The 25,725-nt window shown below is 37.2% G+C and overlaps 1 protein-coding gene across 6 annotated transcripts in view; it reads left to right on the plus strand.

Annotated features, from left to right (window-relative positions):
• Positions 1–25,725, plus strand: part of AP-1gamma (adaptor protein complex 1, gamma subunit) — a 113,628-nt gene that overhangs the window by 30,350 nt on the left and 57,553 nt on the right. For all 6 annotated transcript variants that reach the window (XM_053782809.2, XM_053782806.2, XM_053782807.2 and 3 more), the window contains 3 exons: positions 2,579–2,725; positions 6,307–6,545; positions 13,396–13,472. In XM_053782809.2, the coding sequence (XP_053638784.1) occupies positions 2,579–2,725; positions 6,307–6,545; positions 13,396–13,472 (463 nt within the window). The remainder of the gene's footprint in view (positions 1–2,578; positions 2,726–6,306; positions 6,546–13,395; positions 13,473–25,725) is intronic.

A 25,725-nucleotide genomic window follows, 5' to 3' on the forward strand; every position in this document is an offset into this window, starting at 1 on the left:
CACGTCTGTAGGATGACCAGGGGCATTGTCTAACACCAGGAGGCACTTAAGTTCTAATTTCTTTTCAGTTAGGTAATCTTTCACATTGGGGGCAAATGCATGGTGTAACCAGTCATAGAAAAAGTCCCTAGTGACCCATGCCTTACTGTTTGCCCTCCACAGCACACACAAATTTTCCTTGAGGACATTCTTTTGCCTGAATGGTCTGGGAGTTTCAATGTGATACACTAATAAAGGCTTCACTTTGCAATCACCAGTAGCATTGGAACACATCAACAGAGTAAGCCTGTCTTTCATAGGCTTATGTCCTGGGAGTGCCTTTTCCTCCTGAGTAATGTAGGTCCTGCTTGGCATTTTCTTCCAAAACAGGCCTGTTTCATCACAATTAAACACTTGTTCAGGTTTCAGTCCTTCAGTTTCTATGTACTCCTTGAATTCCTGCATATATTTTTCAGCTGCTTTGTGGTCCGAACTGGCAGGCTCACCATGCCTTATCACACTATGTATGCCACTACGCCTCTTAAATCTCTCAAACCAACCTTTGCTGGCCTTAAATTCACTCACATCATCACTAGTTGCAGGCATTTTTTTAATTAAATCCTGATGCAACTTCCTAGCCTTTTCACTTATGATCACTTGAGAGATGCTATCTCCTGCTATCTGTTTCTCATTTATCCACACCAATAAGAGTCTCTCAACATCTTCCATCACTTGCGATCTCTGTTTCGAAAACACAGTTAAACCTTTGGCAAGAACAGCTTCCTTGATTGCCTTTTTGTTGCACACAATAGTAGCGATGGTTGATTGGGGTTTACTATACAACCTGGCCAGCTCGGAGACACGCACTCCACTTTCATACTTATCAATGATCTCTTTCTTCATCTCTATAGTAATTCTCACCCTTATTGCTGTAGGGTTGGCACTAGAATCTTTCTTGGGGCCCATGGTCACTTATTTTTCAGATAAAATCACCAGAAACACTGTAATAATACGAAATGTTCCGATTGTATGCTTGGATGTTACCGCGGAGGCTGGCTGGTAAACAATGCCACCGGCGGAACATGTGAGGCTGGCTAAGGGCGCACATTAGACGTGTCTCGGACGAACAGCGTTGAGCGGGTTTTTTAGCGGTATGCGAGGCAAAATCTTGATGATAAAATGTAGCGGTATGCGGATTTAACGTCATGTGATGCCAACGGTATGCGGGGGTCCACTGTATTTGGGAGTTGACGTGTCAGCGGATGGATTTATGAAGGATGAGGTTAATCATAGAATTGATGAAGGAAAAAAGGCGAGTGGTGCGTTGAGGTATATGTGGAGACAAAAAACGTTATCTATGGAGGCAAAGAAGGGAATGTATGAAAGTATAGTAGTACCAACACTCTTATATGGTGTGAAGCTTGGGTTGTAAATACTGCAATGAGGAGGCGTTTGGAGGCAGTGGAGATGTCCTGTCTAAGGGCAATGTGTGGTGTAAATATTATGCAGAAAATTCAGAGTGTGGAAATTAGGAGAAGGTGTGGAGTTAATAAAAGTATTAGTCAGAGGGCTGAAGAGGGGTTGTTGAGGTGGTTTGGTCATTTAGAGAGCGTATAAATCTGGAGAGCGTATAAATCTGTAGGGAAAGGAAGGCGGGGTAGGGGTCGTCCTTGAAAAGGTTGGAGGGAGGGGGTAAAGGAGGTTTTTTGGGAGAGGGGCTTGGACTTCCAGCAAGCGTGCATGAGCATGTTAGATAGACGTGAATGGAGACGAATGGTATTTGGGACCTGACGAGTTGTTGGAGTGTAAGCAGGATAATATTTAGTGAAGGGATTCAGGGAAACTGGTTATTTTTATATAGCCGGACTTGAGTCCTGGAAATGGGAAGTACAATGCCTGCACTTTAACATCAGGAAAGAAGGTTTAGAAGGAAAAAGATAGGTTTACAAATGTGAGTAGTAATGGTAAATTTTAAATAATTTAATAATAGTTTCTGTAATCTTGTTTATTTCTTCCTCAGACATCCTCTCTATAGTAGATTTCTGTCTCCTAGTGACTTTATTGACCACATACATCGTTAAGTCCTTGGAAATTGTCTGGCCCGGTAGGCCTTGCAGATGAGCAACAAGCTGTACAGGGTTTGGCAGCATATGGTTATTTTGCAGTCAATCCTCTTTCCACAAGAATCATCACTATGAGACTGTTCTATAGATTAAGGATCAAACACATGCACTTTTACTCATGGCAACCTGCATTCAGGTGATCCTGCCCTTCTCTGCGCAACTTGTTGCATTCACTGACTGGGCTGCACATTTTTACTGTATGCCTATGGCTTTGTCTGTACTGAGGTGCCTGCTGGGACCTTGATAAACCTCTAAGTCCTACGTGTGACATTATAGTTTTAAATAAACTGGATCCTATTGTTAAATTATTTGCTGTTTTCTTTTGCATACCTGTGAGAATGTTTTTAACTTGGGCAGGATAGTGCTTCCGAGTGGTTAGCATGCATGCGAGTGTGAAGTGTTGTATTGCATAGAATGAGTAAGTGAGCTTTATGTCCCACTACACATTGTAAATTTTAAAAATCTTATTTCCTCAGATATCCTGCTCACTTTGGTCAGATGGAATGCCTTAAGTTAATTGCATCGCCACGTTTCACTGACAAACGTATAGGTTACCTTGGAGCCATGTTACTCCTGGATGAACGGCAAGATGTACATCTGCTTATTACAAATTCCCTCAAGAAGTGAGTACAGTATACATAGAATTCACACAACATTTTTGAGGTTTGGAACATATAATTTTTTTTTTCCCAACAAGTCAACCCACTGAGGCAGGGTGACCCAAAAAAGAAAGAAAATCCCAAAAAAGAAAATACTTTCATCATTCAACACTTTCATCTCACTCACACATAATCACTGTTTTAGCAGAGGTGCTCAGAATACTACAGTTTAGAAGCATATATGTATGAAGATACACAACATATCCCTCCAAACTGCCAATATCCTAAGCCCCCTCCTTTAAAGTGCAGGCATTGTACTTCCCATTTCCAGGACTCAAGTCTGGCCATATAAAAATATAAAATATGAAAATATAATTTATGTATTTAGGTAGTAGGTTGGAAGACAGCAGCCGCCCAGGGAGGTACTACCATCCTGCCAAGTGAGTGTAAAACGAAAGCCTGTAATTGTTTCACATGATGGTAGGATTGCTGGTGTCCTTTTTTCTGTCTCAAACATGCAAGATTTCAGGTATGTCTTGCTACTTCTACTTACACTTAGGTCACACTACACATACATGTACACGCATATATATATATACACACTCCTCTGGGTTTTCTTCTATTTTCTTTGTAGTTCTTGTTCTTGTTTATTTCCTCTTATCTCCATGGGGAAGTGGAACAGAATTCTTCCTCCGTAAGCCATGGGTGTTGTAAGAGGAGACTAAAATGCCGGGAGCAAGGGGCTAGTAACCCCTTCTCCCGTATAAATTACTAAATTTAAAAAGAGAAACTTTCGTTTTTCTTTTTGGGCCACCCTGCCTTGGTGGGATACGGCTGGTGTGTTGAAAGAAAGAATTTGTGTATATTATAAATTGAAATCTAGAGTTACTTTGGGCCATTATATTGTTCTAGACTCAATTTGGGAGCTCAAAGACCTTTTATCACTTTTCTAATATGTTCTGGTTACACTTTATGATGTTCTCTTTTGAAACACTTTATCTACAAGTACATATTGTTTCAAGAGATGTGTGAGTAAACACTAGAATATATTTATTAGAAAATGTTTCAGTCCTGGGACCTTGATCAAGGTCCCAGGATTTTCTAATAAATATGTCCTAGTGTTTGCTCACGTGTCTTTTCAAACAAATTTGTCGGTATCAGTTACCAAGGTTTATACCATAAGTATATGTATCCCATGTACTTGTTCTCCAGTCTTTGGGCTGTGAATTAACTTGTGTGTAGGGAGGCAGGTCATATGGGACCATGTCTGGTGAATATGAATGGCTGCTCAAGTTCTGTGATGATGTGTGCCAGAAACTTGAATATTGTCCTAGATGGTCTTTGTGACTGCCCATGTTATTGGTGGCTGGAACAGGTGCATTACTCTCTTTCTTTTAAATGTACTGTATTGATGAAGATTTGCTGGTCCATGCATAAGTATTAAAATTTTAAATGAATTTTTATAGGTTAATATGTATAGCACAGTTTCCCCTCATTTCATTCAGGTTCACATCTGCAATGTCACATTTCTGTTGGAAATTTTGTATGTGTGTGATGTACATTCATTGTATGTATTCGGCATGGTTTGTAAATTATATTGAAGAATCTTATTATACAGAATGAAAGTTTTAATGGCCAGATTGAGCGTAACACTGTTGGCATGAACCTGGAACACTTCTACTTCATGAAATGAGGAATACTTGTACAAGTTTTACTGCTTAATTAATACAAAGGAAGAAGCCCTCTCATACAGTATGTTATGTAGTGAAATAACTGATCATTTCTGAAAAGTATGTAGTGTAAAAGACTTATTTTAACTTGATTAATGAAAAAAAATTTATTTTTTATTTTTTTTTATTATTATTCAGGAAATACGAGAGTAGAAATGCCAAAAGGCAATAATTCAAGTAATGTAGAGTTGATAAGGCTTTTTAGTCCTTTGTCAGATTGAGTTAACTTAAAAATTTCAGTGCACAAAAATTACATAATGTTAGATTAATTTTCATAACTCATTTCTTTTAGGATTAAAATAGTAAGAAATAGAACACTGAATAAAGTGAATTTCATATAGAGAGACTGTTTTGACCCTTGCAAGGAAGATATATGAAGAGTGAAGCACAGGGTAGACAAGCAGCAACAGAGACAAGGAAAATACAGTACTGTATGTTATTATAAATATGATGGAGTAGGGTACTAACTAGTTGAAGATTGTATAGATAGGCGTGGGAGGTCTTTGAGTCATTGCAAACTTTTTGAAGGATATATTTTTCAAGAGGTCCATGGGGATGTTCCATGGGAGGATTAGGGTGACATATGTAGATATTTATGAAAGCAGTGATTGTGAGACATTGATGATAGTCAGAAAATAAGTAGAACCACTAGTTTTAAGTGATGACTTATAGCAAAATAAATATGATGCCTCTTTAATTTATTTAGTGCTTTGTTTTTTTGGCCCCTGCTAATGATGTTTAACTCTTTTGAGGGTCCAAGCTGTAGTTCTGTGTCATGAACTCATCTCACTCAGGTAAGCTGTGAGTGGTAAATTTGAGTCTAGATATGAAAGAATGCATCTGTGTGGTAAGTGTGCACCATATAAAATAAATTCTTCAACACGCAGTACATAATGAGAAAAAAATGTGACCGTGTTTTTGAATTAAAACACCGACTTTGTGGTGTATTTTTGTATGGTTTTTACAATTGTATTTATGGTGGTCTCATTTGATAGAATGGAAGGTATATTACAGAAATAGAGATGATTTTGATTGGCTTTAGTACTGAAAATAGCTTGAAATTGAGAGCAAAGCGGAAATGTTCAATTTTTGCCGATGCTGAAGAGTAAACAAATGATCTCACGCGTTCAGTACATGTCAGCTGGTGGGTCTAATATACATTCACAGATGCGCTGATATTATTTATACAGTTATTATAATATTGCTTAACAGTAAATCTTCTATTTTGTGGTGTGAATAAAAATTCTTTATGTAAATAAAAAATAAAAATGGAATTCATCTGTAAAGCCTGGAAACATAACTGATAAACAGAGGAAATGTTATTTTGGTGCCAGGAATGCCTCCATTGTTTATTCTATTTTGAAATTGGAATATTTTGAACTGTGTGTGAAATTGGCCAAATCACCAATTTCTGGTCACTTTATTGGGTGGTTGAAATAGTTGATTGGGCAGTTTCTTGTGCTCAATTGATAAAATAGAAGTAATACTAGTGAAGTAGCTAAGAATTTGGTTGACTGGAATAATGTATGTAATTGGCCTAAAAGAGGAGTCAAATTGGGTAAAATCGCTGATGCGTAAATATCGCTGACGCAGTAAAATCTATGCTAGTGTAATTTCGTCAGTTTTCCATCAAATTTAGTACTTTTTGTTTTATTACCTTCAGAAAAAGATTCTCTAACATTTCATAAGAAAAAATAAATTTTTTTTTGAAAATTCTTGGACCCTCAGAGGGTTAAGGATACTTAGGAATGCTTATTATGAGACTTTCTAAGTATCACACAACATAAAAGTGGGAACCGAATTCAGGATAAACAGTAAACAAATATGTATAATATATTTAAAATTGATTATATTAATTAAGACTTTATTTTCCAGTGACTTGAATTCATCAACACAGTTTGTACAAGGCTTGGCACTCTGTACTTTAGGAGCTATTGCCTCTCCTGAAATGTCCCGTGACCTTGCGGGAGAAGTGGAAAGACTCCTAAAATCCTCCAATGCGTATATTCGTAAAAAGGCTGCAGTTTGTGCTTTGCGAATTATCTGCAGGGTGCCAGAACTAATGGAGATGTACCTGCCAGCCACACGCTCGCTCCTTTCTGAAAAGAATCATGGTGAGACGCTTGCTTTTGTAATGTTCTGTGATATTGACTTTTGGGCTATGTTATATTGGTGTTATATTGGTAAAATGTATTAAAAATAATTTTTATGTGAGTAAGCTATAGTTTTAGCAGTGGATTAAATACCCAAATTTTTTATACACAATACGTTGATAGCTGAGGGACTAAATAGATATTGGCGTATTACTGAGACCCACATCAAAAGACATTTTCGTTGAAGGCAATATCATCACCAATCACATTATCTCTGGATATTTTGTTCAACCTCAACAGGTGCAAATCAAATTGATGCTCCATTTCATTACACACATTGGCAACATATCCTATGTGACTTTTGATGCCATCATTTATTCTGTTAAGGAGTATTCTGATGGAAACTGCTGGTATCTGGAAAACAATTCTTCACAGAACTCCAAGGAAAAAACTGAAAGTATGATATTGGGAATGTGGGGCCATTTGATGGGGCCATCAAACTCGATCCACACACTGTTGTATACAGACATTTATTTTCACATTTTTCACCATAATGTAATAAGTTTTTGAAATCAGAAAAGAATTTTGTGGACCTTATGTATTTACTCTAGTAGGGTGGGAGAGTAGAATAAGATGGAACTCTTACTACACTTTAAAGCTCTGTTCTGATCATTCAGGTTGTTGTGCCTTTGCTGCACTGGTTGTTGTGAGCACCAGCAGTCTGTGTCACCAGTCAGTCAGCCAGGATACTTGTTATAGATTTAATAATTTTAACTGTGTACAGCTAGATTATATATTGTGGCATGGGAGTGCAAGCATTTGGTCTCAGACCAGGTAGGCAAATACATTGGAACCTCTACTTGCGAGCGTGTCCACGTGCGATTTTTTCCAAATACGAGCAGTCGATGGGTCGATATTTTGCTTCAATACGCGAGCAAAATTTCCACAAGCGAGCAGACCTCAAGGTAGGTTCCTTGACACTGGTGAGGGGCTCTTGCTCTTGATCTCGGGAATTGTATCTCATTTGTTTGTTGGACTACCTTATTGAAACTTGGGCAATGTATGATGGAAAGATGCTTCTTAACGTACACGAAAAATGAAAGAAATCTAAGCATAAATAATGGAGTTCACTTCTCAGCAATTAGCCACCCCTTAGTGGTAATTTCGAATAGCGTTTATGGTTGTATTCTCGTTTTTTTGGTCTCATTTGATAGAATGGAAGATATATTACAGAAATAGATATGATTTTGATTGCTTTCATGATGAAAAGTGCCTTGAAATAGAGCTCAACCTAGGAGAAATGGTCCATTGCTTGGCTGTTGCAGTGTAAACAAATGACATCACAGTAAATCTTATATTTTTTGTGTGAATAAAAATTACAAATTATTTATATAATAATAATAATAATATACGTAATAATATAATATAATATTTTCATATAGTCGGACTTGAGTCCTGGAAATGGGAAGTACAATGCCTGCACTTTAAAGGAGGGGTTTGGGATATTGGCAGTTTGGAGGGATATGTTGTGTATCTTTATACGTATATGCTTCTAAACTGTTGTATTCTGAGCACCTCTGCAAAAAGTGATAATGTGTGAGTGTGGTGAAAGTGTTGAATGATGATGAAAGTATTTTCTTTTTGGGGATTTTCTTTCTTTTTTGGGTCACCCTACCTCGGTGGGAGACGGCCGACTTGTTGAAAAAAAAAAAAATATATAATACAGGTGTCCCTCAACATTCGCGAGGGTTAGGGGATCAAGAGCCTCGCGAATGTTGAAAAACCGTGAATGTTTGGTGCCCCAATATATTGTAGGGAATTATTATTATTATAATCAAAAAGAAGCGCTAAGCCACAAGGGCTATACAGCATATTGTAGGGAAATATAATACAATACTGCTTAACTTGTTGAACCATGAACAATCATAAAATACATTAAAACGTTGTAAGTTGTACTAAATATATACATGTTATGCTTTAATAACATGTATGTTATTAAATACCACAGACTCCACCACTGCCTCCACCACTTCCTCAACCAATGCGAGTCCCTACTACCCTCCCTCCGACCCCCGCAACTGGCAGCCAGCCCTCCTACCACTCAGTGTGGTGAGTGTTTTGTTTGTTCATTATTTGCTATTAAACTACAGTATAAATAATGTAAACACATTCATGACTGCATATTGGAATGGCTATTTGAACAGGTATTGGACGGTGACATCATGTGTTTACTCTTGAACACAGCAAAGAATCAAACATTTCTGCTACTGCTAATAATAACAATAGTAATAATAATAATAATAATAATTATAATAATACGATATAATTGAAGAAGGAAATTGTACAAAAATACGAGGGAGTGGTTGACACATCGTCAGTGTGGCTTTGTTTATGCTGGAGTGAACATTAGTCTCCCTGCTCTTCCAAACATTTCACAATAATTCAGCAGTTGAGGCAGTGGTAGAGGCAGTGATAGACAGTGATAGAGACAGTGATAGAGGCAGTGGGTGAGGCAGTGGTATTTACTAACATATACGTATGTTATAAATAATAATAGTACATGTTAATATTAATAACATTTATAATAATAATAATAAATGTTATTCATAATGTACTATTATTATTTATAACATATATGTTAGTAAATATCACTGCCTCTATCGCTGCCTCTACCACTGCCTCTACCACTGCCTCTACCACTGCCTCTACCACTGCCTCTACCACTGCCTCTACCACTGCCTCTATCACTGCCTCTATCACTGCCTCTACCACTGCCTCTACCACTGCCTATACCACTGCCTCTATCACCTCTACCACTGCCTCAACCACTCCAGTCACACTCAATCTACAAGCACCAAACAATGAATTATTGTGAAATGTTTGGAAGAGCAGGGAGACTAATGTTCACTCCAGCATAAACAAAGTCACACTGACGATGTGTCAACCAGTCCCTCGTATTTTTGTACAATTTCCTTCTTTAATTATATCGTATTATTATTATTATTATTATTATTATTATTATTATTATTATTATTATTATTATTATTACTAGTGTTATTATTAGCAGTAGCAGAAATGTTTGATTCTTTGCTGTGTTCAAGAGTAAACACATGATGTCACTGTCCAATACCTGTCCAAATAGCCATTCCAATATACAGTCATGAATGTGTTTACATTATTTATACTGTAGTTTAATAGCAAATAATGAACAAACAAAACACTCACCACACTGAGTGGTGGGAGGGCTGGCTGCCAGTTGCAGGGGTCGGAGGGAGGGTAGTAGGGACTCGCAGGTGGCGGGAAACTTGAATATGATTTGGCGGCTGGGAATTTGGTGGCTGGGAATTTGGCGGTTGGGAATTTGCGAATGTGTGAAGCCCGCAAAAGCTGAAAACGTGAATGTTGAGGGAGACCTGTATAATATAATAATACTAATACTAATATAATAATAATGATAGAGTGGGAGAGGCACTGTCAAGAAATTTTAATGAAAATAAGAAAAAATTTTGGAGTGAGTTAAACAAGTTAAGAAAGCCTAGGGAAAGTATGGATTTGTCATTTAAAAACAGAGTAGGGGAGTTAGTAGATGGGGAGATGGAGGTATTAGGTAGATGGCGAGAATATTTTGAGGAACGTTTAAACGTTAAGGAAGAAAGAGAGTCAGTAATTTCATGCACTGGTCAGGGAGGTATACCATCTTTTAGGAGTGAAGAAGAGCAGAATGTAAGTGTGGGGGAGTTACGTGAGGCATTACGTAGAATGAAAGGGGGTAAAGCAGCTGGAACTGATGGGATCATGACAGAAATGTTAAAAGCAGGGGGGGGATATAGTATTGAAGTGGTTGGTACTTTTGTTTAATAAATGTATGAAAGAGGGGAAGGTACCTAGGGATTGGCAGAGAGCATGTATAGTCCCTTTATATAAAGGGAAAGGGGACAAAAGAGGCTGTAAAAATTATAGAGGAATAAGTTTACTGAGTATACCAGGAAAAATGTACGATAGGGTTATAATTGAAAGAATTACAGGAAAGACAGAATGTAGGATTGCGGATGAGCAAGGAGGTTTCAGAGTGGGTAGGGGATGTGTAGATCAAGTGTTTACATTGAAGCATATATGTGAACAGTATTTAGATAAAGGTAGGGAAGTTTTTATTGCATTTATGGATTTAGAAAAGGCATATGCTAGAGTGGATAGAATAGCAATGTGGCAGATGTTGCATGTATATGGAATAGGTGGTAAGTTATTAAATGCTGTAAAGAGTTTTTATGAGGATAGTGAGGCTCAGGTTAGGGTGTGTAGAAGAGAGGGAGACTACTTCCCGGTAAAAATAGGTCTTAGACAGGGATGTGTAATGTCACCATGGTTGTTTAATATATTTATAGATGGGGTTGTAAAACAAGTAAATGCTAGGGTGTTCAGGAGAGGGGTGGGATTAAATTATTGGGAATCAAATTCAGAATGGGAATTGACACAGTTACTTTTTGCTGTTGATACTGTGCTTATGGGAGATTCTAAAGAAAAATTGCAAAGGTTAGTGGATGAGTTTGGGAATGTGTGTAAAGGTAGAAAGTTGAAAGTGAACATAGAAAAGAGTAAGGTGATGAGGGTATCAAATGATTTAGATAAAGAAAAATTGGATATCAAATTGGGGAGGAGGAGTATGGAAGAAGTGAATGTTTTCAGATACTTGGGAGTTGATGTGTCGGCGGATGGATTTATGAAGGATGAGGTTAATCATAGAATTGATGAAGGAAAAAAGGTGAGTGGTGCATTGAGGTATATGTGGAGTCAAAAAACGTTATCTATGGAGGCAAAGAAGGGAATGTTTGAAAGTATAGTAGTACCAACACACTTATATGGATGTGAAGCTTGGGTTGTAAATGCAGCAGCGAGGAGACGGTTGGAGGCAGTGGAGATGTCCTGTCTAAGGGCAATGTGTGGTTTAAATATTATGCAGAAAATTCGGAGTGTGGAAATTAGGAAAAGGTGTGGAGTTAATAAAAGTATTAGTCAGAGGGCAGAAGAGGGGTTGTTGAGGTGGTTTGGTCATTTAGAGAGAATGGATCAAAGTAGAATGACATGGAAAGCATATAAATCTGTAGGGGAAGGAAGGCAGGGTAGGGATCATCCTCAAAAGGGTTGGAGAGAGGGGGTAAAGGAGGTTTTGTGAGCGAGGGGCTTGGACTTCCAGCAAGCGTGCGCGAGCGTGTTAGATAGGAGTGAATGGAAACGAATGGTACTTGGGACCTGACGATCTGTTGGAGTGTGAGCAGGGTAATATTTAGTGAAGGGATTCAGGGAAACCGGTTATTTTCATATAGTCTGACTTGAGTCCTGGAAATGGGAAGTACAATGCCTGCACTTTAAAGGAGGGGTTTGGGATATTGGCAGTTTGGAGGGATATGTTGTGTATCTTTATACGTATATGCTTCTAAACTGTTGTATTCTGAGCACCTCTGCAAAAGCAGTGATAATGTGTGTGTGTAGTTAAAGTGTTGAATGATGATGAAAGTATTTTCTTTTTGGGGATTTTCTTTCTTTTTTTGGGTCACCCTGCCTCGGTGGGAGACGGCCGACTTGTTGAAAAAAAAAAAATAATATATGAATAATAATATGTATAATAATAATAGTAATAATAATAGTATAATACAATAATAATAATAATATAATATGTATAATAATAATACATCTATAATAATAATGTACTACATATAATAATTATAATAGACGGCTTCAAAAGGCCGTCACTAGATGGCAGTGTTTACCACAACAAAGAGGGAGCGGTTGTGGCCGCCTCCACCTGTTACATAATGACGTATTTTATTCATTCTAGAGTATATATCGTGTTTCTATGTTATTTATATTGTCTGTTATGTCATATTAGATGAACTGTGATATATAAATAAGCCGTATAGATGATATTAGCAAAATTATTCATGAAGAATTTTGCCCGGTGTCCAGACAAACTCTCCTCCACCGCCAACTCCGCCCATACCACTTCATGAATGACATATTTTATTCATTCTAGAGTATATATCATGTTTCTGTGTTATTCATATTGTTTGTTATGTCATACTAGATGAACTATGATAGATAAATAAGCAGTATAGATGATATTAGCAAAATTATTCATGAAGAATTTTGCCAGGTCTCCAGACAAACTCTCGTCCACCACCGACACCGCCCATACCACTACATAAATGACGTATTTTATTCATACTAGAGTATATATCATCTTTCTGTGTTATTCATATTGTTTGTTATGTCATACTAGATGAACTGTGATAGATAAATAAGCCGTATAGATGATATTAGCGAAATTATTCATGAAGTATTTTGCCCGGTGTTCAGACAAACTCTCGTCCACCGCCAACACCGCCCATACCACTACATGAATGACATATTTTATTCATTTTAGAGTATATATCAGGTTTCTATGTTATTTATATTGTTTATTATGTCATATTAGATGAAGTGAGATAAATAAATAAGCCATAGAGTTGATATTAGCAAAATTATTGAAGTACAGAATTCCACTGGAATGGATTAATTGCATTTCAGTTAATTTAAATGAGGAAAATTGACAGCAAACGAGCAAATCCAGATGCGAGAAAGGTCATGGAACGGATTAAACTCGAAAGTAGAGGTTCCACTGTAATCTGAAATGTGTCCCTTTTTGTCCCATTTAATTTTATATTCATTTTGTGCAGTTTTTATTTCAATTTAGTTTTCAAGGAATGCATCTCCTGTACAAATTGAGGACCTACGGTAATGTGTGTGTGTGTGTGTTTGTTTAATGGGTTTAGTTAAAGGAGATGCATTTAATAATACATATATCATTTGAGTTAAGGTTAATCTCTCTCTTTCCTAGGTGTGCTGATTACAGGTGTGACACTCATCACAGAGATGTGCCGCCAATCTCCAGATATGCTTGCTCACTTCAAAAAGGTGGGGCTTGGTGTTTATTACCTTTTGAGTTAATTGTAGTATAGGTTTCCCTGTTATTCATTAAATATATTTGGTGTTGTTGGACCATCCCTTCCCCCAGTTTTTTATTGTATCTTCTGACAGATCATTGAATACAAAGATTAAATACAGTACTTTTGTATTATCTACAAAAGCTCAAGCTAATGATGTACTACTATTATCAGCATATGTTTCTGTTGTGACTCCCAAAGTTGTGATAACACATTAGCAAACAAATCATGGGCTTACTTGCCATGGGTTCAAACCCTATCTGTTCTGTGATTTATGCTTCTGTTGTTGCTATTTTCTCAATCATAATATTCTTAATATTTATTGCATTATGATTATGAATGATAAACTGATTCTGCTTGGAAAGAGCTTCATTACACCTGTGTGCTGAGTTCTTTTTATGCTATGATACCCTGATACATAATTTGTTCTTTTATTTACGTATTTGTCTTTAAATATTTATAAACTTCATGTAAATTACTTATACAAATGCAATACCTTGATTCTGACTTAGTGTTAAATCACTCTACTAGCTCTTAATATTAAAAGAAGCTATAATACAAGTTAATGATTTTCACGTGATAGTTTGGGTATCACATAAGTAAATATGTTAATCTGGCTAACAAGTGAAAAAAAGGCTAACTTTAACAATTTCATGATAGAATTAAATCAGATAGGAACAGTTCACTTAAAAAAAATAAGGGCTTGGTAAGCAGCGGTCATTGAAATGACCACATGAAGATGGAGAAATGTTTTAGACCACTAGTAATATAATTACCTATTTGAGTTTACATGGACAAGGAGGGGAGCTCTTGCTCTTCATCCTGCCTCTTAACCTTCCAGTTTATGTGATGGAGCCCTGTAATATTTATTTTTAAACCTTTGTATGGAGTTGGCTTCCACTCTTGTCATGGTTTGGCTCATTCAATTATTTGCCACTGTTACATTGAAGAAATTATCCCTAATATCCCTGTGGTGCTACACTGTGTGACCTTTAAAACTTTGTCTAGTGGGAAAAAAGTTTCCATTTTATTTTTCCCAATAATAGGTATCCATGGATTACCAAAATCAAGTAATCTTTTTGCAGTTTGTTACTAAGCATTATCTGGGAAAGTATACAAATGAGGTCTGCTACATGAAATATTACTATGCTGTACATAATGTCTTTATTTCTCCTGCTCAAGTTGCAGATGTTGGACACTATTTGGTTTGTATGTGTATACAACCTCTCCTCATTTAGCGACATACTCGTTCACTGACGACTCGGACTTACAATGGATTTCTGACCAGTATGCATACCTAAATAATGTATATTAGAGCTGATTTCCTCTATTCTGTTACAGTATACAGTACAGTACTATAAACATTTAAAAATATACCAGAAATGTTACACATGGTGCAAAGGTGACATTAAAACAATATCAAAGATGGTTGACACAAACCCACTACCATTACAGTATGCTCCCACTTAGTGACGAATTCGTTTACCGACATGGTCTTAGGAACAGAACTCCGTCGTTATGTGAGGAGAGACTGTACTCATACTAATGTGTTTTTTTATGTAAAATTATCTTTATTAATCTCAGTGGTGAGGATATTTCTGTATGTAGTCTTGTTTTATTATAAGAGGCTCATTACTGTAAATCCTGAGCATCCACAAGAAGAACCTGATCACCACATTTTTCTTAGTCTGCAGACCAAGAAAGGAGCTTAGGATTTGTGGTAATGAACTTCTCATAGTAGACATAGAAAATACTTTACTCAGTCTGAAATATTTAACATAGAGTGAACCCAAAAAAGAAGAGATGCATTCACTGTCTTTCATTCAATTTCTGTCTTACTAGAAGTGTGCTGACATCACATTTCACATAACCCTCTGAACTGCAACATCCTCGCCCCTCAAGAGTACAGGCACTGTACTTTCCACCTCTAGGGTTCAAGTTCTGCTAGTTAATTTCCTTGAATCCCTTCATAAATGTTACCTTTCTAAGACTCCAAAAATATGTCTAGTCATGAAAACCACTTGTCTAATGCTCACACACAAGCTTATTGGATGTTTACACCCTTAACACTCAGTCTTCCCTCCAGCACACAATCCAGCAGTCTTACTATGCTTTTATTCCTCTTACTGAATTAGTTCAAAATGTTAATTGGTGCCCTTTTCAGTATACATATATACTGCATGATACAGTTGTCTTTTGCCCTTACTCTCACTGAACAGTGCATTTTAGATTAAAAAACATTTTCTTCAAATGTGCGTGGATGTAGTGCGGATGACAAGAAACAGATGATTGCTGATGTTATGAATGAAAAGAAGTTGGATGTCCTGGCTCTAAGCGAAACAAAGCTGAAGGGGGTAGGAGAGTTTCAGTGGGGGGAAATAAATGGGATTAAATCTGGAGTATCTGAGAGAGTTAGAGCAAAGGAAGGGGTAGCAGTAATGTTAAATGATCAGTTATGGAAGGAGAAAAGAGAATATGAATGTGTAAATTCAAGAATTATGTGGATTAAAGTAAAGGTTGGATGCGAGAAGTGGGTCATAATAAGCGTGTATGCACCTGGAGAAGAGAGGAATGCAGAGGAGAGAGAGAGATTTTGGGAGATGTTAAGTGAATGTATAGGAGCCTTTGAACCAAGTGAGAGAGTAATTGTGGTAGGGGACCTGAATGCTAAAGTAGGAGAAACTTTTAGAGAGGGTGTGGTAGGTAAGTTTGGGGTGCCAGGTGTAAATGATAATGGGAGCCCTTTGATTGAACTTTGTGTAGAAAGGGGTTTAGTTATAGGTAATACATATTTTAAGAAAAAGAGGATAAATAAGTATACAAGATATGATGTAGGGCGAAATGACAGTAGTTTGTTGGATTATGTATTGGTAGATAAAAGACTGCTGAGTAGACTTCAGGATGTACATGTTTATAGAGGGGCCACAGATATATCAGATCACTTTCTAGTTGTAGCTACACTGAGAGTAAAAGGTAGATGGGATACAAGGAGAATAGAAGCATCAGGGAAGAGAGAGGTGAAGGTTTATAAACTAAAAGAGGAGGCAGTTAGGGTAAGATATAAACAGCTATTGGAGGATAGATGGGCAAATGAGAGCATAGGCAATGGGGTCGAAGAGGTATGGGGTAGGATTAAAAATGTAGTGTTAGAGTGTTCAGCAGAAGTTTGTGGTTACAGGAAAGTGGGTGCAGGAGGGAAGAGGAGCGATTGGTGGAATGATGATGTAAAGAGAGTAGTAAGGGAGAAAAAGTTAGCATATGAGAAGTTTTTACAAAGTAGAAGTGATGCAAGGAGGGAAGAGTATATGGAGAAAAAGAGAGAGGTTAAGAGAGTGGTGAAGCAATGTAAAAAGAGAGCAAATGAGAGAGTGGGTGAGATGTTATCAACAAATTTTGTTGAAAATAAGAAAAAGTTTTGGAGTGAGATTAACAAGTTAAGAAAGCCTAGAGAACAAATGGATTTGTCAGTTAAAAATAGGAGAGGAGAGTTATTAAATGGAGAGTTAGAGGTATTGGGAAGATGGAGGGAATATTTTGAAGAATTGTTAAATGTTGATGAAGATAGGGAAGCTGTGATTTCGTGTATAGGGCAAGGAGGAATAACATCTTGTAGGAGTGAGGAAGAGCCAGTTGTGAGTGTGGGGGAAGTTCGTGAGGCAGTAGGCAAAATGAAAGGGGGTAAGGCAGCCGGGATTGATGGGATAAAGATAGAAATGTTAAAAGCAGGTGGGGATATAGTTTTGGAGTGGTTGGTGCAATTATTTAATAAATGTATGGAAGAGGGTAAGGTACCTAGGGATTGGCAGAGAGCATGCATAGTTCCTTTGTATAAAGGCAAAGGGGATAAAAGAGAGTGCAAAAATTATAGGGGGATAAGTCTGTTGAGTGTACCTGGTAAAGTGTATGGTAGAGTTATAATTGAAAGAATTAAGAGTAAGATGGAGAATAGGATAGCAGATGAACAAGGAGGCTTTAGGAAAGGTAGGGGGTGTGTGGACCAGGTGTTTACAGTGAAACATATAAGTGAACAGTATTTAGATAAGGCTAAAGAGGTCTTTGTGGCATTTATGGATTTGGAAAAGGCGTATGACAGGGTGGATAGGGGGGCAATGTGGCAGATGTTGCAAGTGTATGGTGTAGGAGGTAGGTTACTGAAAGCAGTGAAGAGTTTTTACGAGGATAGTGAGGCTCAAGTTAGAGTATGTAGGAAAGAGGGAAATTTTTTCCCAGTAAAAGTAGGCCTTAGACAAGGATGTGTGATGTCACCGTGGTTGTTTAATATATTTATAGATGGGGTTGTAAGAGAAGTAAATGCGAGGGTCTTGGCAAGAGGCGTGGAGTTAAAAGATAAAGAATCACACACAAAGTGGGAGTTGTCACAGCTGCTCTTTGCTGATGACACTGTGCTCTTGGGAGATTCTGAAGAGAAGTTGCAGAGATTGGTGGATGAATTTGGTAGGGTGTGCAAAAGAAGAAAATTAAAGGTGAATACAGGAAAGAGTAAGGTTATGAGGATAACAAAAAGATTAGGTGATGAAAGATTGAATATCAGATTGGAGGGAGAGAGTATGGAGGAGGTGAACGTATTCAGATATTTGGGAGTGGACGTGTCAGCGGATGGGTCTATGAAAGATGAGGTGAATCATAGAATTGATGAGGGAAAAAGAGTGAGTGGTGCACTTAGGAGTCTGTGGAGACAAAGAACTTTGTCCTTGGAGGCAAAGAGGGGAATGTATGAGAGTATAGTTTTACCAACGCTCTTATATGGGTGTGAAGCGTGGGTGATGAATGTTGCAGCGAGGAGAAGGCTGGAGGCAGTGGAGATGTCATGTCTGAGGGCAATGTGTGGTGTGAATATAATGCAGAGAATTCGTAGTTTGGAAGTTAGGAGGAGGTGCGGGATTACCAAAACTGTTGTCCAGAGGGCTGAGGAAGGGTTGTTGAGGTGGTTCGGACATGTAGAGAGAATGGAGCGAAACAGAATGACTTCAAGAGTGTATCAGTCTGTAGTGGAAGGAAGGCGGGGTAGGGGTCGGCCTAGGAAAGGTTGGAGGGAGGGGGTAAAGGAGGTTTTGTGTGCGAGGGGCTTGGACTTACAGGAGGCATGCATGAGCGTGTTTGATAGGAGTGAATGGAGACAAATGGTTTTTAATACTTGACGTGCTGTTGGAGTGTGAGCAAAGTAACATTTATGAAGGGATTCAGGGAAACCGGCAGGCCGGACTTGAGTCCTGGAGATGGGAAGTACAGTGCCTGCACTCTGAAGGAGGGGTGTTAATGTTGCAGTTTAAAAACTGTAGTGTAAAGCACCCTTCTGGCAAGACAGTGATGGAGTGAATGATGGTGAAAGTTTTTCTTTTTCGGGCCACCCTGCCTTGGTGGGAATCGGCCAGTGTGATAATAAAATAAAAATAATTTCTTCAAATTTTCCAACTTTGTTGGAATCCTGAAGTTTTTTTTTTTTTCAACAAGTTGGCCGTCTCCCACTAAGGCAGGGTGACCCAAAAAAAAAGAAAATCCCCAAAAAGAAAATACTTTCATCATACAACACTTTCACCTCACTCGCACATAATCACTGTTTTTGCAGAGGTGCCCAGAATACAACAGTTTAGAAGTATATACATATAAAAATACACAATACAGTATATCCCTCCAAACTGCCAATATCCCAAACCCCTCCTTTAGAGTGCAGGCATTGTACTTCCCATTTCCAGGACTCAAGTTCGGTTATATAAAATAACCGGTTTCCCTGAATCCCTTCACTAAATATTACCCTGCTCACACTCAACAGCTTGTTGCAAAATTTTTGGAAAAAAAAAAAATGATTTTCCTTATGAAATGATGGAGAATCTTTTCCCGATGGTAATGACACCAAAAGTACGAAATTTGGTCAAAAACTCATGGAATTACGCTCCCGCAAAGTTAGCGGTCTCAGTGACATATGCATCGGCGATTTTGCCAGCCTTGTGCCCTGTTTTTGGCCAATTCCGTTGTTCCAGTTGACCAAACTCATGGCTATTTTTTTTAGAACTCCATTTTTTCTATCGGTTGAGTACAAGAAACTGCCCATTTACCAAATTGAACTACCCAAAAAAGTGGTCAGAAATTGGCAATTTGGCCAATTTCATACAAACTAAAAAAGATGCCAATTTCAAAATAGGGTCCAGAATAAACAATATAGACATTCTTGGCACCAAAATAACATATCTTCTGTTCATTAGTCACATCTCTAGGCCCCTCTTATATTACTATTGCTTTCTATATTGATTTTTTATTCATACAAGAAACACAAAATTTACTGTTATGCAGACTATTGCATTATTGTAAAAATGGTATAAATAATATCAGTGCACTATTGAAAGCATATTAGACTCCTCAGTTGACGTATATTGGACATGTGGTGTGATTTGCTTACTCCTGAACATTGGTAAAAATCGAACATTTCCGCTACTTTGAGCTCAATTTCAAGGTCGTTTTCATAGTGAAACTAATCAAGATCATCACTATTTCTCTAATATGTTTTCCATTTTATCACTTGAGACCATGAAAACGAGAATACAACGATAAATACTATACGAAAATACACCTCAAATCGGCGTTTTAACCCAAATAAAAGTCAGTTTTTTTTTTCTCATTATGCACTTTGTGCTGCAGGATTTTTTTTGTGTGTTGCACACTTACCACACAGACCCATTCTCTCATATGTGGGCCTATCAGCATTCTCCTGCTTGATTTGAAGCCACTAGAATTTATGCGTATTAATACGTCCAAAACACTGGCTCGTAAGATGTATATATATGACCAAAACAGTCAAAGGGTTAAAAATGGTTGAACAAATTAATTTTTTTATGTTCTCACCAGCTACCTACCTTTTTAATATACAGCTGCATCCTCCTATTTAAACCCTGCCATCTTTTTCTTGTCCTGGACAACACTTTCCATGGGACATAATGTTTCGTATAGATAGTGACTCTTGGTGCAGAGAGAATTCAAACCTTTGACAAGCCAGGCTAGGGCTCTAACCACTATACCTGTCCATTTTGCCTGTAGTTGACAATGTTATAACAGTATTGAGAGCCACATAGATTGTATGTTGTAGGTATACTGTGTTGATAGATTTCTCTAAGAATGGACTCATTGGGGTTCTCTACCTTTTAATAAACATTATTTCTTGAAATAATGTTCTTTTAATGTTGCTGTTATTTTTTGGTCAGAGATCAGGCCATGATTAAGAAAGGGAATCAAACCTCTACTCCTTGCACTGAATGACCCACACAGGTTCAGCTTTTCATGAAGTAATCCAGTTTAAAATGTTGAGCTTTAAATATATTTGAAGAGTCAGCAGAGACTGAAGATAACCCTTGTATAACCCTAAGATTTAAGAGTACTGCACTTTGACGATGCAGTACTGTACTCTATACAGCCTCTCCTCACTTAGCAACATACTCGTTTACCAACGACTCAGACGTACGACGGGCTCTGACCAGTATGCATTCCTAAATGTATATTAGAGCTGATTTCCTCTATTCTCTTTATTACAATATACAGTACACTACTGTATAAACATTTAAAAATATACTAAAAATGTTATAAATGGTGCAGAGGTGACATTAAAGCAATATCAAAGATGGTTGACACAAACCCACTACCATTATGACTCAAGAAATCGTAATGACACGATTGCAAACAAACCATACCCCCGGCCGGGATTGAACCCGCGGTCATAGAGTCTCAAAACTCCAGCCCGTCGCGTTAGCCACTAGACCAGCTAGCCACAATAAGATTCATCCAACTAGGTATATTTCTACACCATAGGAAGGTTAGCACAGGCACCTCTGGAGTTTTGAGACTATGACCGCGGGTTCAATCCCGGCCGGGGGTATGGTTTCCACTACCATTATAGTATGCTCCTTGCTTAGATACAAATTTGTTTACCGACATGATCTTAGGAACTGAACTCCATTGTTAAGTGAGGAGAGGCTGTATTGTTTGAGTAAATTGTATTAACTTTTCTTAGGTTTCAAGTAAAGATATTGTCAACATACTGTACTCTCCATAATGGAACAGGTGTAAAATGCATTATTTTATGATTTAATGTATAGGAAAAGATTTGGATTCAGTAGAATTTTGTGTGTGTGTGTGTGTGTGTGTGTGTGTGTGTGTGTGTGTGTGTGTGTGTGTGTGTGTGTGTGTGTGTGTGTGTGTGTGTGTGTGTGCGTGCGTGCGTGCGTGCGTGCGTGCGTGTGTGTGCGTGCGTGCGTGCGTGTGTGTGCGTGCGTGCGTGCGTGTGTGTGTGTATTTTTGTTTTTGATTGTTTTAGAGGTGAATAATTTTTAGCATTAGTGTATGATTCAGTGTGCAGGAAAAGAATAGGTTTCTGCAGTATTGTATGATTCAGTGTACTAAATAAGAATGGATATTAGAAGGCTGGTTTGTGATTGCATGTTGGAAAAGAATTGGTTTGAAAAGCATTTTGTTAGTATGCTGAAAAGAAAACTTGTAAAATTGTACTGCTGCAGTTTTTGCTATGCATTGAACATTATATTACAACATAGCTTTCCTTGTTGAAATTTCAGGAAAATATACTTTCATAGGAAAGTTTAGCCCTTATTACTAGAAATGTACATAGTATACATGGATAATTTTTCCTGGGGAATTAGGAAATTTATTTCGTGCAGTACCTTTCAGCTATTTTCGAGTTAAAACGATTAGTATTATGCACACTTGTATATTTTAAAAGTGATTGTTAGAAAATAATGGTGAAATTTAATTTTGTTTTTGTTTTGCAGAATGACTTAGAGGTAGATTTTGAAAAGAACATTTTTGCAGAAGTAGTAAATAAGTAGCAAATTTATTGGTATTATTGCTGTTTTAGCTCTTAGTTGCAGTGAAACCTTTCATAATTAAATTTTTTTAATCATAGTTGCAGTGAAATCTTTCATAATTAAACTTCTTAATCATTGTTGTTAATACATGTACAGTATAAGTAATGAGGACTTCTAATGATTCTTAGAATAACTAATCAGATTTTCATATAAAGTGAAGCGGTATAACTCTAACAATTTCAACACTTTGGTTGTCTCCCACTGAGGTAAATTGAAGTGACACTAAGGTACTGAAACTAATTACTCTATTTAGGTGGAGTTTAGGCTTGTGGACAGTAAAGATTATCTTGCAAATACAGTATAACAGTTGGAAAGCAGAGTATATTTTTATACATTCACCATTATAAGCCTTACCTCCTTAGTGGGAAAATTTATGGAATCAATAATTGCCGAGGCAGTTTGTAGCCATCTTGAAAGGCATAAATTGATTAATGAATCTCAACACGGTTTTACAAAAGGGCGTTCCTGTCTTACGAATTTACTAACTTTTTTCTCTAAAGTATTTGAGGAGGTAGATCATGGTATTGAATGTGATATTGTGTATATGGACTTCAGTAAGGCTTTTGATAGAGTTCCACATCAGAGACTATTGAGAAAACTTAAGGCACACAGAATAGGAGGAGAAATTTTTTTTTCTGGGTAGAAGCATGGTTGACAAATAGGTAGCAGAGAGTTTACATGAATGGGGAGAAATCAGAATGAGGGCACGTCACAAGCGGTGTTCCACAGGGGACAGTGTTGGGCCCCTTATTGTTCACAGTTTACATAAACGACATAGATGAGGGAATAAGTAGCGACATAAGCAAATTTGCTGATGACACCAAAATAGACCATCCAGTTCATTCTAATGAGGACATTAGAGCACTCCAGGATGATTTGAATGGACTGATGCAATGATCGGAGAAGTGGCAGATGCAGTTTAATATAGACAAATGCAAAGTTCTAAATGTTGGAAAGGATGATATCCATGCCACATATAAACTTAATAATGTAGATCTTAATATTACTGATTGCAAAAAGGATTTAGGAGTTCTGGTTAACAGTAACCTGAAACCAAGACAACAGTGCATAAACTAGCAGAATCCTTGGCTTCATATCAAGAAGCATAAATAATAGAAATCCTCAGGTTGTTCTTCAGCTCTATATATCCTTGGTTAGGCCTCATTTAGATTATGCTGCACAGTTCTGGTGTTACAGAATGGCCGTAAATGCACTGGAAAATGTACAAAGGAGGATGACAAAGTTGATCCCATGTATCAGAAATCTTCCCTATGAGGATAGGCTGAGGACCCTGAATCTGCACTCTCTAGAAAGGCATAGGATTAGGGGGGATATGATTGAGGTGTATAAATGGAAAACAGGAATGAATAAAGGGGATGTAAATAGCATGCTAAAAATATTTAGCCTAGACAGGACTCACAGCAATGGTTTTAAGCTGGAAAAATTCAGATTCAGGAAGGATATAGGAAAGCACTGGTTTGGTAATAGAGTTGTGGATGATTGCAACAAACTCCTGAGTACTGGTATAGATGCTAAGATGATGTGTAGTTTTAAAAATAGGTTAGATAAATACATGAGTGGGTGTGGGTGGGTGTGAGTTGGACTAGCTGGTGCTACTGGGTCAGATGCCGTGGCCCTTCCTTAAGTGTGGGGTGGGCCATTAGTCTAAGCCAGGGGTTGACATGGACCTGCCTAACATGGACCAGTTGGCCTGCTGCACTGTTCCATCTTTCTTATGTTCTTATATTCTTATTACCCTCAGTGGTCTGAATTACTATTTAGAAGTTCACCAAAATGATGAGCCATTTGTGATGTGTTTCTGGTAGATCCAGAAATATACATAATCCATGATTAAATAGTCTAAAGGGTCCTTCCTATTTTTGAAAATTGAGGAAATGTAAAAAATGATGCAGTACTATGAAATAAAGGTGTGTAATTTTTCCTCTTCCAAATTCATGTACTTATGGTATAAATATGCAAGGTCTGTAGTATGTAAGATATAGAAGTGACGTTTCATGAACGAGAAAACTGGTGATAATATCGACATACAGTAACAAAATTCAGGTGCTTGATTTGGAAGGAATGAAAAGCTTGAAACATACAGGATATAAAACAGTCAGATCCGGTTAATAGAATGGTGTTTCTTTTTTTTTTTCAACAAACCAGCCCTATCCCACCAAAGCAAGGTAGGGTGACCTAAAAAGAAAAACAAAAGTTTTTCTTTTTAAATTTATTAATTTATACAGGAGAAGGGGTTATTAGCCCCTTGCTCCCTTCTAAAAGAGCTTCTAATATTAAATAAAAAAAGAACTAACAGATCAGAATAAAATAAGTGCAGTGTATGGAAAGTAAGGGAAATTGTAGGGTGGATTGAGAAATTTAAAAAAAAAAAGTAAAGGATGGTAATCTTCAAAGCACTGTCACTTAGAATACTGTTCTGCCCCTCACATTTTCCTTCATGGTATGTGAGATACTTCAACTAGAAATTGTATAGATCATTTACTCCTGGCAAAGAATCTGAAACTTTTAAATTATGGGGACTTCTACAAAGCACTTGGAATTTATTATTTAAAGTGGGGGAGAGAGGGAGAGTGAGATCTCATAAACTATGCATGGAAAGTATTTGAGTACCTTGTATCTAATCTGCTCACAAAACTAATAATGTACGGGAGTGAGATGTATGGAAGAAAAGGAGGGCAAATTGAATGAAAGGTAAGGGTGACAAACATGTAGAGAACAGTGTTGACATCAGAGATCCTCAGCTCTTTGAATTTTTACCAGCAGTTATATAAATAATATTGCTGGCACATATGCAGTATATAAATTATGCAGTTCAGTAAATTTGCCAACTTTTGTGTCTAAATATTCATTAGAAGTCTTATCTTGTACATTTCATTTTTATAAAGTGAAAACTGAGAACATGATCTGTAATCCAGGTCACTGTAGATCACTATTCTAATTTCCTAATAACCTTGTAGAAGTTAGAATTGTTTTTTTCCTATAATATATCATGCAGTTTTTTTTAATTATCATTATAAAGGTTTCACTGGATATAGGAAATATAAGTATGTATGCATAAATGATTGTTAATGAGTATTGTTTGGAAAGTTTTCAACTAAGTAGATGCATTACTTAGCTGCAGTGATTATTTAGTCTAATTTTGGTATGTCTTGATAATAGTGCATTGTAGTTGTCACACTACTTAAAAGGTATGATAGATAGTTTCTTTGGTTTTAATGAGTTTTATTATTACTGTTTTGAAGAGAGTAAGGGATATTACCATATCTGCTTCCCATCAGATGGAAATACTGTTTATTTTAGTTACTTTTTTTAGTGTGA

Source organism: Cherax quadricarinatus, chromosome 28, assembly GCF_038502225.1.
Source record: "Cherax quadricarinatus isolate ZL_2023a chromosome 28, ASM3850222v1, whole genome shotgun sequence".
NCBI classification, from domain to species: domain Eukaryota; kingdom Metazoa; phylum Arthropoda; class Malacostraca; order Decapoda; family Parastacidae; genus Cherax; species Cherax quadricarinatus.